This window comes from Bufo bufo, chromosome 6 (genome assembly GCF_905171765.1).
Source record: "Bufo bufo chromosome 6, aBufBuf1.1, whole genome shotgun sequence".
NCBI lineage: Eukaryota > Metazoa > Chordata > Amphibia > Anura > Bufonidae > Bufo > Bufo bufo.
In genome coordinates this window covers 32,361,982-32,378,860 of record NC_053394.1, presented here as the reverse complement: position 1 = coordinate 32,378,860, position 16,879 = coordinate 32,361,982, and the positions used below count along the sequence as shown (strand labels likewise).

At 48.3% G+C, this 16,879-nt stretch overlaps 1 protein-coding gene across 3 annotated transcripts in view; it reads right to left on the bottom strand.

Annotated features, from left to right (window-relative positions):
• Positions 1-16,645, bottom strand: part of PI4K2A (phosphatidylinositol 4-kinase type 2 alpha) — a 35,440-nt gene extending 18,795 nt beyond the window's left edge. For 2 of the 3 annotated variants that reach the window (XM_040438746.1, XM_040438747.1), the window contains exons 1-2: positions 16,161-16,645; positions 2,823-3,023 (exon numbers count right to left, since the gene is read on the bottom strand). In XM_040438746.1, coding sequence (XP_040294680.1) covers positions 2,823-3,023; positions 16,161-16,526 — 567 coding nt within the window. In that variant the 5' untranslated portion in view covers positions 16,527-16,645. Of the gene's footprint in view, positions 1-2,822; positions 3,024-8,565; positions 8,710-16,160 lie in introns of those variants that run through there. The other variant, XM_040438748.1, reaches the window with a different exon arrangement.
• Between the last annotated feature and the right edge of the window lie 234 nt (positions 16,646-16,879).

Genomic DNA, 16,879 nt, shown 5'->3' with positions numbered 1-16,879 from the left:
AAGAAAATTGAGAACATGTACCTGGGCTTACAACCGATCGCTGGCATTCTCACCGGAGGAGACACCGTGTGATCAGTTTATTATTGGGGGCCCTTGCAACAATCAAAAAGAGACTGTCCAACATAGACAACCCCAATAAAGAGATTTGTAGATTGTAAGCTCTTGTATCTAGGATTCTCTCCCCCTCTGTACCAGTCTGTTAATAGTTTGTTTATTGTATTTTTTTATATTACGTATGTGTAACCCCCTCTTGATGTACAGTCCCATGGAATTGAAGGGGTTGTGCAGCGATTTCTATTAATGACCTATCCTCAGGATAGGTCATCTGTATCAGATCAGCGGGGTTCCGACACCCAGCACCCCCGCCGATCTGATGTTTGAAGAGGAGGCGGCGCTCCATGCAAGCACTGCTTCCTGTTCATCACCCTATAATGACGAGTACTCGGATAGGTCATTAATATAAATCGCTGCAAAACCCCTTTAATGGCGCAATCAAATACACTGCTCAAAAAAATAAAGGGAACACTTAAACAACACAATGTAACTCCAAGTCAATCACACTTCTGTGAAATCAAACTGTCCACTTAGGAAGCAACACTGAGTGACAATCAATTTCACATGCTGTTGTGCAAATGGGATAGACAACAGGTGGAAATTATAGGCAATTAGCAAGACACCCCCAATAAAGGAGTGGTTCTGCAGGTGGTGACAACAGGTCACTTTTGAATGCTGGCGGTGCTTTCACTCTAGTGGTAGCATGAGACGGAGTCTACAACCCACACAAGTGGCTCAGGTAGTGCAGCTTATCCAGGATGGCACATCAATGCGAGCTGTGGTAAGAAGGTTTGCTGTGTCTGTCAGCATAGTGTCCAGAGCATGGAGGCGCTACCAGGAGACAGGCCAGTACATCAGGAGACGTGGAGGAGGCCGTAGGAGGGCAACAACCCAGCAGCAGGACTGCTACCTCCGCCTTTGTGCAAGGAGGAACCGGAGGAGCACTGCCAGAGCCCTGCAAAATGACCCCCAGCAGGCCACAAATGTGCATGTGTCTGCTCAAACGGTCAGAAACAGACTCCATGAGGGTGATATGAGGGCCCGACGTCCACAGGTGGGGGTTGTGCTTACAGCCCAACACCGTGCAGGACGTTTGGCATTTGCCAGAGAACACCAAGATTGGCAAATTCGCCACTGGCGCCCTGTGCTCTTCACAGATGAAAACAGGTTCACACTGAGCACATGTGACAGACCTGACAGAGTCTGGAGACGCCGTGGAGAACGTTCTGCTGCCTGCAACATCCTCCAGCATGACCGGTTTGGCATTGGGTCAGTAATGGTGTGGGGTGGCATTTCTTTGGAGGGCCGCACAGCCCTCCATGTGCTCGCCAGAGGTAGCCTGACTGCCATTAGGTACCGAGATAAGATCCTCAGACCCCTTGTGAGACCATATGCTGGTGCGGTTGGCCCTGGGTTCCTCCTAATGCAAGACAATGCTAGACCTCATGTGGCTGAAGTGTGTCAGCAGTTCCTGCAAGACGAAGGCATTGATGCTATGGACTGGCCCGCCCGTTCCCCAGACCTGAATCCAATTGAGCACATCTGGGACATCATGTCTCGCTCTATCCACCAACGTCGCGTTGCACCACAGACTGTCCAGGAGTTGGCAGATGCTTTAGTCCAGGTCTGGGAGGAGATCCCTCAGGAGACCGTCCGCCACCTCATCAGGAGCATGCACAGGCGTTGTAGGGAGGTCATACAGGCACGTGGAGGCCACACACTACTGAGCCTCATTTTGACTTGTTTTAAGGACATTACATCAAAGTTGGATCAGCCTGTAGTGTGTTTTTCCACTTTAATTTTGAGGGTGACTCCAAATCCAGACCTCCATGGGTTGAAAAATTTGATTTCCATTTTTTAATTTTTGTGTGATTTTGTTGTCAGCACATTCAACTATGTAAAGAACAAAGTATTTCAGAAGAATATTTAATTAATTCAGATCTAGGATGTGTTATTTTTGTGTTCCCTTTATTTTTTTGAGCAGTGTAAATGATAATAATAAAGAGTTTTTTTAGGATATTAATATTGATGATGGTGACCTATCCTCAGGAAAGGTCATCAATATCAGATCGGCCAAAGAGGCCACAGCATTGGCCTCTCTCTAGGACATGTGACATCGCGTTCATCGGTCACATGGCCTAGGCGTCAAGTGAATAGGCCTGAGCTGCGATACCAAGCACAGTTGCTACTAAATGGACAGCGTTGTGCTTGGTAAGCTGCGAGGAGGCTCCGGTGAGCGCCGCAGTTTCCTCAAACAGCTGATGGCACAGGGGTGGCAGGAGTCGGACTCTGCCAATTTCGTATTGATTACCTATCCGGATAATAGTCCAAAACGGTACAAGATGGAGACAGCACATCCAATTGCAAAATTGGTGATCCTTTTTATTCCAGATGCGACTTTGCTTTGGATACCCAATTTTGAAATTAAAACCGATGTCTTAATCTTGTACAGTTTTGGACTATCCATTTATGTGGGGGAGTTGAATCTTACCCCTTGGGGGCGTGCACCTCCCTCTCCTTATCACTTGAAGTGCTGTCTAGATTGGAGTTTTGGATATAGGCCATCAATATGAAAAATCGCAGAGAAACCCTTTAATGAGTTCCACATTTCATGAACAGACTGAGTAGCCGGTTCCAGTGGCCCTCAAGTCTAAACCAATAGTCCATTGTGGCCATGTGCAATTTTACTGCAAATCAGAGGCGACGCCACATCTCCGTGGAGCCACAGCTGAATTCTAGCTGCCTGCATAATGGAGGAGTGAGATTACCCTAGTGCGAGGAACAATATTTAGCTCCAGTTTTTGGTCTACTAGACTGGCTCCGGCCTCGGACAGATATCCCTGGTTCAAAACAAGACAGTCCCTTCCGAAACAGCAGGGGCAGCACAGCTTCTGCAGCCACTTTGTCCACTTGGGGTTCAGCTGGCCGTAGGGCTCCTCTGTTTTTGGTTTGAAGACGGCAATGACTTCCTGGAAAATAAAAGAGAACATCATGCAAAAAATGCTTCATCAAGAGGTCAGGGATACCTAACATTTCCATCCAGGACTTTCATCCCCATCATAACATTGTGAGACCAGTCACCCATTCCTAATGTGAACCAATGTCATCAGCGAACTGTTATTAAGGAATGGAAACTTAAAATTTACACTTCAGAAGTTCGGATCTGTGGGGGTCCAGGTGAGGAGACCTCCACGGCTTGCTAAAAGGAAGGGGCAGAAGCGCTCAGATGAGCATTGTGCCCCTTAGTTCCTGTCGGTTCTGCTCTCCGAGGAGACCTGAACAAAAAGAATGGGGGTTGAGCGTTTCTGTCCCTACATTTTATAGATGTATAGGGGTCTCAACACTTGGACCCCACCTATTATAATTTCAGACATGCCTCTACGACAGTGGTCAGCAACCTTCGGCACTCCAGCTGTCGTGAAACTACAACTCCCAGCATGCTCCATTCATTTCTATGGAAGTTCTGAAAACAGCAAAACAAGTGTGCATGCTGGGAGTTGTAGTTTCACCACAGCTGGAGTGCCGAAGGTTGCTGATCCCTGCTCTATGAGCAATTTAAAAAAAAAAAGGACACTTAACTGATGGGACACATAAAAATCCTAATTTAGGCTATCTTTACATTAGCGTTTTTGGCTTTCCGATTTTGAGATCTGGCAGAGGACCTCAAAATCGGGCCAAAACGGTTCAGTTTTGTCCCCCCTTATTGTCAATGATGGATGCATCAGTTCCGTTTTGTGACAGTAAGCAGCGGTTTTGTGTCCGGTCTGAGAAATGGAACAAACCGGATCCGGCATTTTAAAAAAAAACGGATCCGTCCCCCATTGACTTACAATGATTTTAATGCCAGATCCGGTTTGTTCGGTTTCAATTTAATACAACCGCATACGAACGGAATGGATGCATAGTGTTGTATTAAATAAAGCGGAACATGAACAAAAAAAAAAACGCTGGTGTGAAACTAGCCTTAGATTATGTGCATTTTACATAATATTTCATAAAAAGAATAAAAAAACAAAAAATAAAAAAAACACACAACTACAGTGCATCGCATACTACTGGACCACGGAGACAAGCTTCCCCTTTTGAAGATGATGCTACAATGAGAGTCCTAGAGGTCAGTTGCCTGACTCGTGATCAGTGTGAGGACCATTAGTCACTGGTCACCTCCATTGCTGGGACAAATGGGGCAGAAATATGGAGACCTAACATAAATGCTGACCAGGCAGACATAATGTATGTGCCGCTCCACAGGGGCCACTGACACTATGTACTGGACATTAACGGGGTCCTAAGGAAAGCTCCTAGGTCTGCTGTGAGCATCCGATGGATGGTCAGTAACACTGACAGGCACTAATACTGTGGAATACTACTGTATGCCGGAACTTCTATTCAACCCCCTGCCCCCCCCCCCCCCGCCAAACACCCCTCTTTTGGAATGCAGCAACACAAAAAAATGACTTTTTTCAAGAAAGGAAGGAAGGGAATAAGAAAAGAAAAGAAAAGAAAAGAAAAGAAAAGAAAGGAAAGGAAAGAAGAAAAGAAAGGAAAGGAAAGAAGAAAAGAAAGGAAAGGAAAGAAGAAAAGAAAGGAAAGGAAAGAAGAAAAGAAAGGAAAGGAAAGAAGAAAAGAAAGGAAAGGAAAGAAGAAAAGAAAGGAAAGGAAAGAAGAAAAGAAAGGAAAGGAAAGAAGAAAAGAAAGGAAAGGAAAAAAAAAAAGAAAGGAAAGAAGAAAAGAAAAGAAAGAAAGAAGGAAAGGAAGAAAAGAAAGGAAAAAAAAAAAAGAAGGAAAAAAAGGAAGGAAGGAAAGAAAGAAAGAAAGGAAAGAAGAAAAGGAAGGAAGGAAAGAAGGAAAGGAAAAAAGGAAAGGAAGGAAGAAAAGGAAGGAAGGAAAGAAGGAAAGGAAGGAAGGGAAAGAAGAAAAGAAAGGAAAGGAAAGAAGAAAAGAAAGGAAAGGAAAGAAGAAAAGAAAGGAAAGGAAAGAAGAAAAGAAAGGAAAGGAAAGAAGAAAAGAAAGGAAAGGAAAGAAGAAAAGAAAGGAAAGAAGAAAAGAAAGGAAAGGAAAGAAGAAAAGAAAGGAAAGGAAAGAAGAAAAGAAAGGAAAGGAAAGAAGAAAAGAAAGGAAAGGAAAGAAGAAAAGAAAGGAAAGGAAAGAAGAAAAGAAAGGAAAGGAAAGAAGAAAAGAAAGGAAAGGAAAGAGGTAAAGGAAAGAAGAAAAGAAGAAAAGAAAGGAGTTAAAGGAAAGGAAAGGAGGAAGGAAGGAGTAGTAGTAGTAATTCCATAACATCGACATCCAGGATGAAAGGCTTCATTCTACATCCCCTCCATTGCCCCTTCTCTGACATGGCAGAAAGCTGCACCCTGTCCAGATCAGTGCCTAACCCTATTGAGAGGATACTCCAGCCAGCCTATGAGTACACTAATTAACATTACGCTGCCCCACTTAAGTCTCTCTCCCATCAATGATGTAGGACATGGTCATCTCTGATCATAAAGAAACACAACGTCTTCCATGGATGAAACAGAGGGGTAACAACCTCCAGACACTGAAGACTGGGTAATACATTCAGTGAAAACATCAAAAGGGCAGTGAAGGATCTGCCCCGGAAAAATCGGTTCTTGATGATCAAGGGTCTACATGTCGTGGTAGATTTCTGTAGACTTTAGGATCCAGTTAGATAGTAATTCAGCTGGTGAATATGTTAAATTATTATTCAAAATGGCCACTGCCCGGCCCCATTACAGCCACTCCCCTCAATTACACACAATTAAAGATTGAGTGAATGAAAAGAACACGGGATGAAATCTAAACCACATACACGGCAGTAGTAAAGTGCAGAAAACAGCCGGGTCGGCTTCCAAATTCCTGGTTTCCTTTATTTAAACGTGAACGGCTGTTTTGTTATTCTAATAAGAGCTGTAGATAGAGAAGGCTCCGTTCCGGCTGAGATGATAGGCGCCAACCCAAAATCAATAACAAGCAACCAACCGGTCTGATAGAAGAAAGGGAAAAAGAAACTCAGCAGATGCAGAAGACAGATAATGCAAGGACGCAAGCAACAACATTAGACGGGAAGATAACTGAAGCGAGGCAAAACGGGAGGACGGGTAAGGTGAGAAAGGAGGAGATAGAAATCTCCTGAACCCTAGAAATGACGAAATTAAGACAGGAAGGGAAGGTCGCCAATCCGCTCTTGTTTCAGAGTGGGGCTCAAACTAAACGGTTCCGCAGCTCAAAATACAGGGACATGAAATAGAGAAAGTTCTGCAGTTCTCACTTCACCAGCTGCCCAGATACATTAGACTTGTACTGCCTCATCCTGACAACCAACAAACTAATACCTTCTCTTTCTTGAGGGCTTTCAAAAAATTGGCCGGTAGACCATTGAGAGTAGTAAATGGTAGGCATCCCACCATAACGCATGTGTCAATGGAAGATTCAACCATTCACCTCATAATGTCCAGCACTAAGGGTGCATCTAGCCCTCACTCGCAGGCTTTCATCTATGTGACTGGCTGACCCTGGCTAAGGACTTTCTTCTAAGGGACAGGAGACTCTTGAGCACAGCATTCATTGATGGGACTGAAAGATCCTAACTTGAGGGCTTTCGTCGATGGGACTGAAAGATCCTAACTTGAGGGCTTTCGTCTAAGGGACTGGCAAACCCTCGTTGAGGGCTTTCGTCTAATGGACTGGCAGACCCTCGTTGAGGGCTTTCGTCTAAGGGACTGGCAGACCCTCGTTGAGGGCTTTCGTCTAAGGGACTGGCAGACCCTCGTTGAGGGCTTTCGTCTAAGGGACTGGCAGACCCTCGTTGAGGGCTTTCGTCTAAGGGACTGGCAGACCCTCGTTGAGGGCTTTCGTCTAAGGGACTGGCAGACCCTCGTTGAGGGCTTTCGTCTAAGGGACTGGCAGACCCTCGTTGAGGGCTTTCGTCTAAGGGACTGGCAGACCCTCGTTGAGGGCTTTCGTCTAAGGGACTGGCAGACCCTCGTTGAGGGCTTTCGTCTAAGGGACTGGCAGACCCTCGTTGAGGGCTTTCGTCTAAGGGACTGGCAGACCCTCGTTGAGGGCTTTCGTCTAAGGGACTGGCAGACCCTCGTTGAGGGCTTTCGTCTAAGGGACTGGCAGACCCTCGTTGAGGGCTTTCGTCTAAGGGACTGGCAGACCCTCGTTGAGGGCTTTCGTCTAAGGGACTGGCAGACCCTCGTTGAGGGCTTTCGTCTAAGGGACTGGCAGACCCTCGTTGAGGGCTTTCGTCTAAGGGACTGGCCGACCCTCGTTGAGGGCTTTCGTCTAAGGGACTGGCCGACCCTCGTTGAGGGCTTTCGTCTAAGGGACTGGCCGACCCTCGTTGAGGGCTTTCGTCTAAGGGACTGGCCGACCCTCGTTGAGGGCTTTCGTCTAAGGGACTGGCAGACCCTCGTTGAGGGCTTTCGTCTAAGGGACTGGAAGACCCTCGAGCAATTTCATCGAATGAACTGGCAGACCCTCGTAGAGGGCCTTCATTTATGGGACTGACAGACCTAAACTTTGTTGGTCTTTACATAAGGGTCTTGCAGACCGAAATGGGAGAGGAGAGGCTTCACCAAACAGCTGAAAGACCCTCACCTGGAGGGGCTTGCACGATGGCGATATAACCATCTCCTTCTGACTGGAAGAAACACGCATAACATTGATGGAGTTAGTCAATCTTCAGCATCACTCCTATAACCAAGGGGCGGTCAGATCCTCACACAAGTGCTTTTATCTAAAGCACTGGAAGACCCTAGCACAATATGAGTGCTGCACATGTTACCCTCCTCCTAAGAAGATGAATGTCACCGGAATTAATCAATTTAGGTTGGGAGGCTCTATCAAACAAAAGGCACACCCTACCATCACCTCGGTGGATCTAAGCTGGTATCCATCATCAGTTCTGAATTGAGCAAGGGCGGCAGAACGCTTCATTATGGCTCCCACTACTGGCATAACCATAATGGACAGGACCCAGCCATTTTAGATACCAGAACCAAGGGCCCCTTGGTAAGGAGTAGGGTAGAAGGGGTTGATGTAGACGCCATGTTGGTAATGTAGAACCCTATATTTGATCGGAGGATCCTCACAGTCCGACACACTAATTAACATGAACTTGTGGAATAGTAATGAAGTTATCTGCGGCCATTACTCCACCCTTCCACGTTAAAATGGGCACAGATGGCAATGGGTCTACAATGCAAGCGTCCACGTCTCACCCGGGCAAAAAATATTTACGCTTTCTAAAGTAAATCACTTCAGTACAAAAAGGAACTAAAACTAGAAGCCCTGAAAGAGGCGTACGGCAATGTACAGAGTGTATAAAGGATATAGGTCCATCACATCTCCTGGTGATGCCCCCTGTGGCCTCCGTACAGGATCTTTATCAAAGCCATCAAAAAATCTCTGAGCCTAATTCTATTCTAAATTATAAATCTAATCCCATGACATCGTAACCTCATAAAAGCCTCTGAAGCCAGACAAATCTATAATACATGCCTTTCTGGTGACTGTTCGTAATCCGACCATGACACCCGGGGCATGTAGCAGGGGTTCTGCATCTGAGTAACATACGACCCACGCCGCAGAGGTCCCAGGGACTGGGCAAACGCACCCCTGTTGTCCGTGCAGTCCTTACTTTACCCTCTGTAAATTGCTCGTTATTTCTCACAGGAAACGGTCTGGAGGAAATTTTTCAAGTGATCTGCGCCATTTTTTTGACTTAATAAAGTCGCAATATATGGAACAAGTGGCATTTTGAGTAAGAAGGCTTGGCGGGAGCAGGAACGGCCTCCTGCGGTCCGACAGACTTCTTAGAAATTATGCTACAAGCTGGCATATATTAAAGTAGGGGCACGGATGGTCATTGATGGAGGGTTATGTGACCGATCCATCTGGGCCTCCATCGACCTGCATCGTGCACAGCACTGCGCCAGCTTTCCCTGCAGAGAAGTTCAATGGTCTGGTCACCTCTTAATAAATTTGGCGCATCTTACTCCATGACAAGAAAATGGTGCAAAAAGCAACAAAAATGCATGCGTATGGCAAGAGTGGAATGTTGGGGGAATTTATAAAAAAAAAAGTGGCACATTTCTTGCACAAAAATGGCGCAACTTTTTGATTTTTAGATCTTAATAAATCTCCCCTTGGTGCAATATTTCAAAAAGCAGCCCCCGGGGCCAATTCCTGATGGCGGATCTGCGTCATACATTCACAAGAGATTATAAAACCTCCTCATTCTGGATCCACAGCTGCACCACGGACCTCCCTTCCAGGATGTTTCACTGCACTTAGCCGAAATCTTGAAAGCGTCTAAAGCTGAACACACACACAACAGCAGTTTATTCGGCGTTCTGGCGTGCCGCCCCCAGGCACGGTAGACGATAGGTGGGTTCGCCTGATATTTCTCCAACGTCGTTTATGGCGCTTTACGATTTACAAACCAGCAAATATTTTGCAATGCTGCAACCGAGCGCCGTGGATCTCGCTACAGTTAAGGGTCTAGTCACACAACTGTATGCGTTTTGCGGTCCACAAATTGCGGATACCAGCCCCATATGCATTCTGCATTTTGCAGAAGGCATACGGCCAGCCCTATGTTAGAAATGCCTATTCTTGCCCGCAATTGACAAGGTGTGCTGTCGCCATCTTTTGCAGCCCCACTGAAAAGAATGGGTCACAAAATTGCGGGACAGAGGCAGACCCATAAATACGGTCGTGTGAAAGTACCCTTAGGCCCCTTTCAGACGAGCGAGTGTCACGCTGCGGTCTCGCAGAGCAGCACCTGTCCTGACCTCCCTAGCACTGCCGGGGTCACGATAGCATCATAAATCAATATAATGCTATGTAACCTTTAGAGGTCTGTAGTATTGGATAGGACCGACATGTACACAGCATCATAAATCAATATAATGCTATGTGACCCCGGCTAGGGAGGTCAGGACAGGTGCTGCTCTGCGAGTCCGCAGCGTGACACTCGCTCGTCTGAAAGGGGCCTAAGGCTCACAGTCCTCTCCCATCTGGCATCGGATCATGGCCTCACAGGTAGATTTCAGCATTTTCCAATCTCCTTCAAAGGTCATATTACACAGCACGGCTTCTAGGGGAAAATAATTCCAAATAACGCACCATATAGCGACATATGGAGGAACTCTAGGGGCTTCAGTAATTTAAAGGGGACTGACAAACTGATCTATGACTCCCAGCAACCCCAATACTCAGCTGTAAGAAGGGGCCGCAGCGCTAGGCGGAGCTCTGCAGCCTTCAGAGTACACCAAGCACAGCGCCATACATTGTACAGTGGCTCTTCTTGGTATTGCAGCCCAGGCCCATTCACTTGAATAGATCTGAGCTGTACATAGACCATAGGACTGATGGAAATTACGTCACAGACTGAGAAAGAGACCACAGCGCTCACCTGAGTGCTGTGACCTCTTCCAATTGCTGATCGGCCTGGGTGCCGGGAGTCGGACCCCACTGATGACCTATCCTGAGGATAGCCCATCAATATTAACAACCTGGAATAACCCTTTAAGTCCAATCCTTATTGCAATATCTCAGCAGATTTAGACAGGCTCAATCACTTCTCCATTTTGGTTTCTTTTTGCCTGAAATCAGCAGCTACCTCAGTTGCTGAATAGGAAAATTGCACAACTAGCAGTTGCCCAATATTAATAAACTAGGAGAAGCAGCAATACTAATACTAGACCTGATGGGAGTTGTAATCACTCGCCCCGTCTGGCGCGGCCCACGGATCATCTACTATCAGTAAAGGTAACGGGGCAATTGCTGGCAGGCAATTCCGAGGTGCAGTAAAATCCCATTCAGGAGCCCTCCCCGGGGATGGCAGGCTTCCAGCATAAGCTGAGCAGTGACATTTACAGGACATTTTTGCATTTGACATTTGCATTTCCAGAATTTCGTGCTGGCGGTTGCTGCAGCACGCGGGATGAAAGGCCGCTATCATTTACGGGTGTCGCGTTGCGAGCATCGTGCAAGTGCAGGAGACATATGAAGACGTGTGAAATCTGTGTGACATGGGCACACTTGCCAACTTCTATCTAGTATCTTACTGCCAAAGCATGCCACGTGCAATCACCTGCCAGCACTGCCGATGACACAGAGAAGGCGGAGATGGGAAGTCACGTCTACAGAATGACAGGGGACGGGGTGACACAGCGAGAAGGAAGGATTTACACCAATTGTCTCCCCACATCGGTGTCCGCTACCATCTAGACGTCAGGAGGCCGTGGGTGCAGTCGTGTGACCGATCTGTCACTGGTTAACCACAACGCGGATGTGAACACAGCCTTTATCCTCAGAACAGTCCGTCACTAGCTCATCGGCGGGGGTTTGACATCCAGCACCCCTGCTGATCAGAAAACTAAAGGGGAGCCCGGGACTTCAGTGTGAAAGGGGAACTCCGGAGCCTTGTGTTCTGCCATTTAATAGGGAACCGAGGAGTCCCATGTGTTGCCAGTTGTAGGGGAAGCTAGGAGTCCTGGGGGCTCCAGCTAAAGGGGAACTCCAGCCCTGTTGTGCTGATAGGGAACTGGGGAGCATGAAGTGTTGCCAGCTAAAGGGTAACCCAGGAGCCCCATGGGCCCTCCGCTAGAAGGGGAACATAGGAGCCCCATGGGCCCTCCGCTAGAAGGGGAACATAGGAGCCCCATGGGCCCTCCGCTAGAAGGGGAACATAGGAGCCCCATGGGCCCTCCGCTAGAGGGGGGAACACAGGAGCCCCATGGGCCCTCAGATAAGAGGAACCCAGAGCCCTATGTGTAAACAACCAAAGGGGAACATAGGAGCCCCATGGGCCCCCAGATAAGGGGAACCCAGAGCCCTATGTGTAAACAACTAAAGGGGAACCCCATCTACAGCCAGTTAAAGGGACCCTGTTGTGCAGTCATGTAAAGGGCTAACCCAGCACACAACTAAAGAGGACCCCAAGTCACCCCTCCACAAGCAGCGTCCTGACACATCCTCCCCACAGGCTGAGATCCAGAGCACATGTGTCTCCAAGGAGCCTTAGACCCTCCTCCCCTGAAACTCCAGCCATGACATCCTGGTCACAGGTGGCCGTGTGACTCCGATCATGTGACCTCGCTGTCACGCCACCGACATCCGGGACTTTACCGTCTAGTCTACAGCTCTCCAAGACTCGTGACTCAAAGCCATGTGAACTGTCTTGCCGCATATCTGCTTCCTGTCAGCGAATGACAACATTACCCTTGTTTGTACATTCAGAGACAGAAGAACTTGCTGGGCCAAGGCAGATTTGTACATCTAGATAAGGAAGTCCCGGGGACATCGCTCGCCACCTGCTCAGGAGGTTCCCGGGTGGTTTTAATCCTCCATCCAAATTCCCAAGGAACAAATCACTCCGGGGTTAAAAGATTTGCTCAAAATTAGAAAAACATGGCTGCTTTCTTCAAAAAACAGCGCCACCCCTGTCCACAGGTTGTGTCTGGAATTGCAGCTCAGCTCCATTGGAGTCAATGGGGCAGAGCTGCAATACCGCATACCGCCTGCGGACAGGGGTGGTGCTGTTTGGAATAAAAGCAGCCATGTTTTTGTAATCCTGGACTGTCTCAGTATACAGTCTGGCAGCGAAGGGCCACACTATACAGAGAGGAGAATATAGGGCCCGATGCTGGGATCGGTTTTTTGTTGTTGTTTTTTTTAAAGAGGTTGGTCCATGTCGTACATTGGCGGCATATTCCCAATGTCAGATGGGTGTGGGTCTCAGAGGGGGGACCTGCACCTATCTCTACAACCTCCAAAGTGAAGGAGAGCGCATGCGCAGTGTGCACTCTATTCCTTTCTATAGGAGTTCTGTAAAAAGCCGAGTGAGCACGCTCAGGTATTTTCAAAAGTCACATAGAAATAGTGCACTGCGCATGTGCAACTGCTCTCTGCTCACTTTTGGTCAGCACATGCGCCTTTTGATACGCCGTTTTAGGCGGAGTTCACACGGGAGGTGAACGCATTGCACCCGCACTGAAACTGGACCCATTCATTTCTATGGGGCTGTGCACATGAGAAGTGATTTTCACGCATCACTTATGCGTTGCGTGAAGATCGCAGCATGCTCTATATTGTGCGTTTTCCACGCAACGCAGGCCCCATAGAAGTGAATGGGACTGCGTGAAAATCGCAAGCATCCGCAAGCAAGTGCGGATGCGGTGCGATTTTCACGCACGGTTGCTAGGAGACGATCGGGATGGAGACCCGATCATTATTATTTTCCCTTATAACATGGTAATAAGGGAAAATAATAGCATTCTGAATACAGAATGCATAGTACAATAGCGCTGGAGGGGTTAAAATTTTTTTTTTTTAACTCACCTTAATCCACTTGCTCGCGCAGCCGGCATCTCTTCTGTCTTCTTCTTTGCTGTGTGCAGGAAAAGGACCTGTGGTGACGTCACTCCGGTCATCACATGATCCATCACCATGGTAAAAGATCATGTGACGGACCATGTGATGACCGGAGTGACTGTTACCACAGGTCCTTTTCCTGCACACAGCTAAGACGAAGACAGAAGAGAAGCCGGGCTGCGCGAGCAAGTGGATTAAGGAGAGTTAAATTATTATTTTTTTTAACCCCTCCAGCGCTATTGTACTATGCATTCTATATTCAGAATGCTATTATTTTCCCTTATAACTATGTTATAAGGGAAAATAATACAATCTACAGAACACCGATCCCAAGCCCAAACTTCTGTGAAGAAGTTCAGGTTTGGGTATCAAACATGCCGATTTTTCTCACGCGCGTGCAAAACGCATTACAATGTTTTGCACTCGCGCGGAAAAAATCGCACATGTTCCCGCAACGCCCGTGTGAACTCAGCCTTACAGTCTTTGTGAGTCTGAGAAATTAAAAGGGGTGGTCTCCTCTGAGACTGTGGTGGCATATCGCTAGGGGTCCTGTTCTACCTCCTGAAGCGAGCACATGTGCAGTGCACTCTCCATTCATTTCCAAAAACAGCTAATCATGCTCGCTTCCTTGGCTTTTTTCGGAACTCCCATAGAACTTAATGGAGTGCACCCCACGGGCCCATTGTAGAGAGGGGTCCAGGTCTCAGAGGTGGGACCTGCACCTACAGCGCTGCCCATAATTATTCATACCCCTGGCAAATTTTGACATAAAGCTACTTTTATTCAACCAGCGAGTAATTTATTTATTTTTTACGGGAAATGACATCGGTGTCTCCCAAAAGACAATAAGACGATGTACAAGAGGCATTATTGTGGGGGGAAAAAAACATTTCTCAGCTTTTATTTACATTTGAGCGAAAAGTGTCCAGTCCAATAATGAATAGAAAAGCCTTTATTGGCTATTACAGCAATCAGACGCTTCCTATAATTGCAGACCAGCTTTTTGCAGGTCTCCACAGGTATTTTTGCCCATTCATCTTTAGCAATGAGCCCCAAATCTTTCAGGTTGGAGGGTCTTCTTGCCATCACCCTGATCTTTAGCTCCCTCCACAGATTCTCAATTGGATTCCAGTCTGGACTCTGGCTGTGGCCGCTCCAAAACGTTAATGTTGTCTGATAACCGTTTCTTCACCACTTTTGTTGTGTGTTTTGGGTCATTGTCATACTGAAATGTCCACTGGTGGCCAAGGCCACGTTTCTCTGCAGAAGGCCTGATGTTGTCGTTGAGAATCCTCATGTATTGCTCTTTTTTCATGGTGCCGTTTACTGTGATCAGGTTCCCTGGTCCATTGGCTGAAGAACACCCCCAAAGCATTAGGTTCCCACCACCATGTTTGACCGTGGGGATGGTGTTCTTTGGGTTGAAGGCTTCTCCTTTTTTACGCCAAATGAAGGAAACATCATTGTGACCAAACAATTCAATTTTTGTTTCATCTGACCATAACACAGAAGACCAGAAGTCTTCTTCTTTGTCCAGATGAGCTTCTGCAAAGGCCAAGCGAGCTCTTGTGTGCCTTATCTGGAGAAGTGGCGTCCTCCTTGGTCTGCAGTGTCCGTTGGATTGTCTGCCTTGAGACATTGCCACCAGCAGAGCCCAGATTCACCAGGATGGCCTTGGTGGTGATCCTTGGATTCTTTATCACCTCTCTAACTATCCTCCTGGCAGCTCAGGTGTCACTTTTGGCTTCCGACCACGTCCTCTGAGATTTTCCACAGTGCAGAACATCTTGTATTTTTTGCTCAAATGTTTTTCCCCACAATAATGCCTCTTGTACATCGTCTTATTATCTTTTGGGAGACGCCAATGTCATTTCCCGTCAAAAAATTACTTTCTGGTTGAATAAAAGTAACTTTAAGTCAAAATTTGCCAGGGGTATGAATAATTATGGGCAGCACTGTACCTGACACTGGAGGCCTATGTATGTGATCAGACTCACAGCATTCGCTGACCTTCGCCAGGGGCCCCTCATATATATGTACTGTGTGAACTGGGGGCCCAGCACATACAACCAGCCATTACCTGGGGGCCCAGCACATACAACCAGCCATTACCTGGGGGCCCAGCACATACAACCAGCCATTACCGGGGGGCCCAGCACATACAACCAGCCATTACCTGGGGGCCCAGCACATACAACCAGCCATTACCGGGGGGCCCAGCACATACAACCAGCCATTACCGGGGGGCCCAGCACATACAACCAGCCATTACCGGGGGGCCCAGCACATACAACCAGCCATTACCGGGGGGCCCAGCACATACAACCAGCCATTACCGGGGGGCCCAGCACATACAACCAGCCATTACCTGGGGGCCCAGCACATACAACCAGCCATTACCTGGGGGCCCAGCACATACAACCAGCCATTACCTGGGGGCCCAGCACATACAACCAGCCATTACCTGGGGGCCCAGCACATACAACCAGCCATTACCTGGGGGCCCAGCACATACAACCAGCCATTACCTGGGGCCCCTCCACATACAACCAGCCATTACCTGGGGGCCCTCCACATACAACCAGCCATTACCTGGGGGCCCTCCACATACAACCAGCCATTACCTGGGGCCCCTCCACATACAACCAGCCATTACCTGGGGGCCCATGCCTAGAGGCTGCTGTAGGGGGCCACAGGGGCCCGCGTCACCTCACCTCCTGCTCGTCTTTGACGAAGTAGCTGCCGCTGGAGCCCTGGTAGATCCTCTCCGGGAAGATGCCCCGGCTGATCGCCCTCTCCGCCCGCCTCACCACCTCCGTGAACTCCGGGTCGTCCGGGAAGCAGTTCTTGCTCCGGTGATGGCTGCGCTCCAGCAGCGGCTGCCTCTCCTCTGTGGGGGAGCCGGGGGGAGAAGGCGCCGGGACACACTGCGGGGAGGACTGCGGGATCCGAACCACTACCCCGGGCACGGTGCGAGCGGCGGGGCTGAGCGGTGCCGGGGACACCGGGGAAGGCTTAGACTGGAAGGTGTAGTCAGGAAGCTCCCGCTCCGGAGACACCAGCGGGCTGTTCTCGTCCATGGTGGAAATAGAAGAGTGCCCGGGCGCTGCCAGGGACAGCCGGAGGAAACGGCGACAAAAGCTACAGAACAGGTGACAGGCAGCTGACTCACAACTGCTACCGGAAACTTCCGGGACTGACAGCCAATGGGAGCGAGAGGGAGGGGACCAGCGAGCCCCGCCCAGTGTCACTACTAAACGCCGAGCGCGTTACTGTGCAATGGAGCTTTGCCCTTCTCAAAAATGGCCGCCATGAAACCCGACACCGATATCACCATATGGTCTTGTCATACTATCCATGAGAGAGTGTAAACTTTAGAAGCGGTTCATGTCCACTCGACGTCTTTGCGAGGTGTGCTAATTAATTAGCAAAG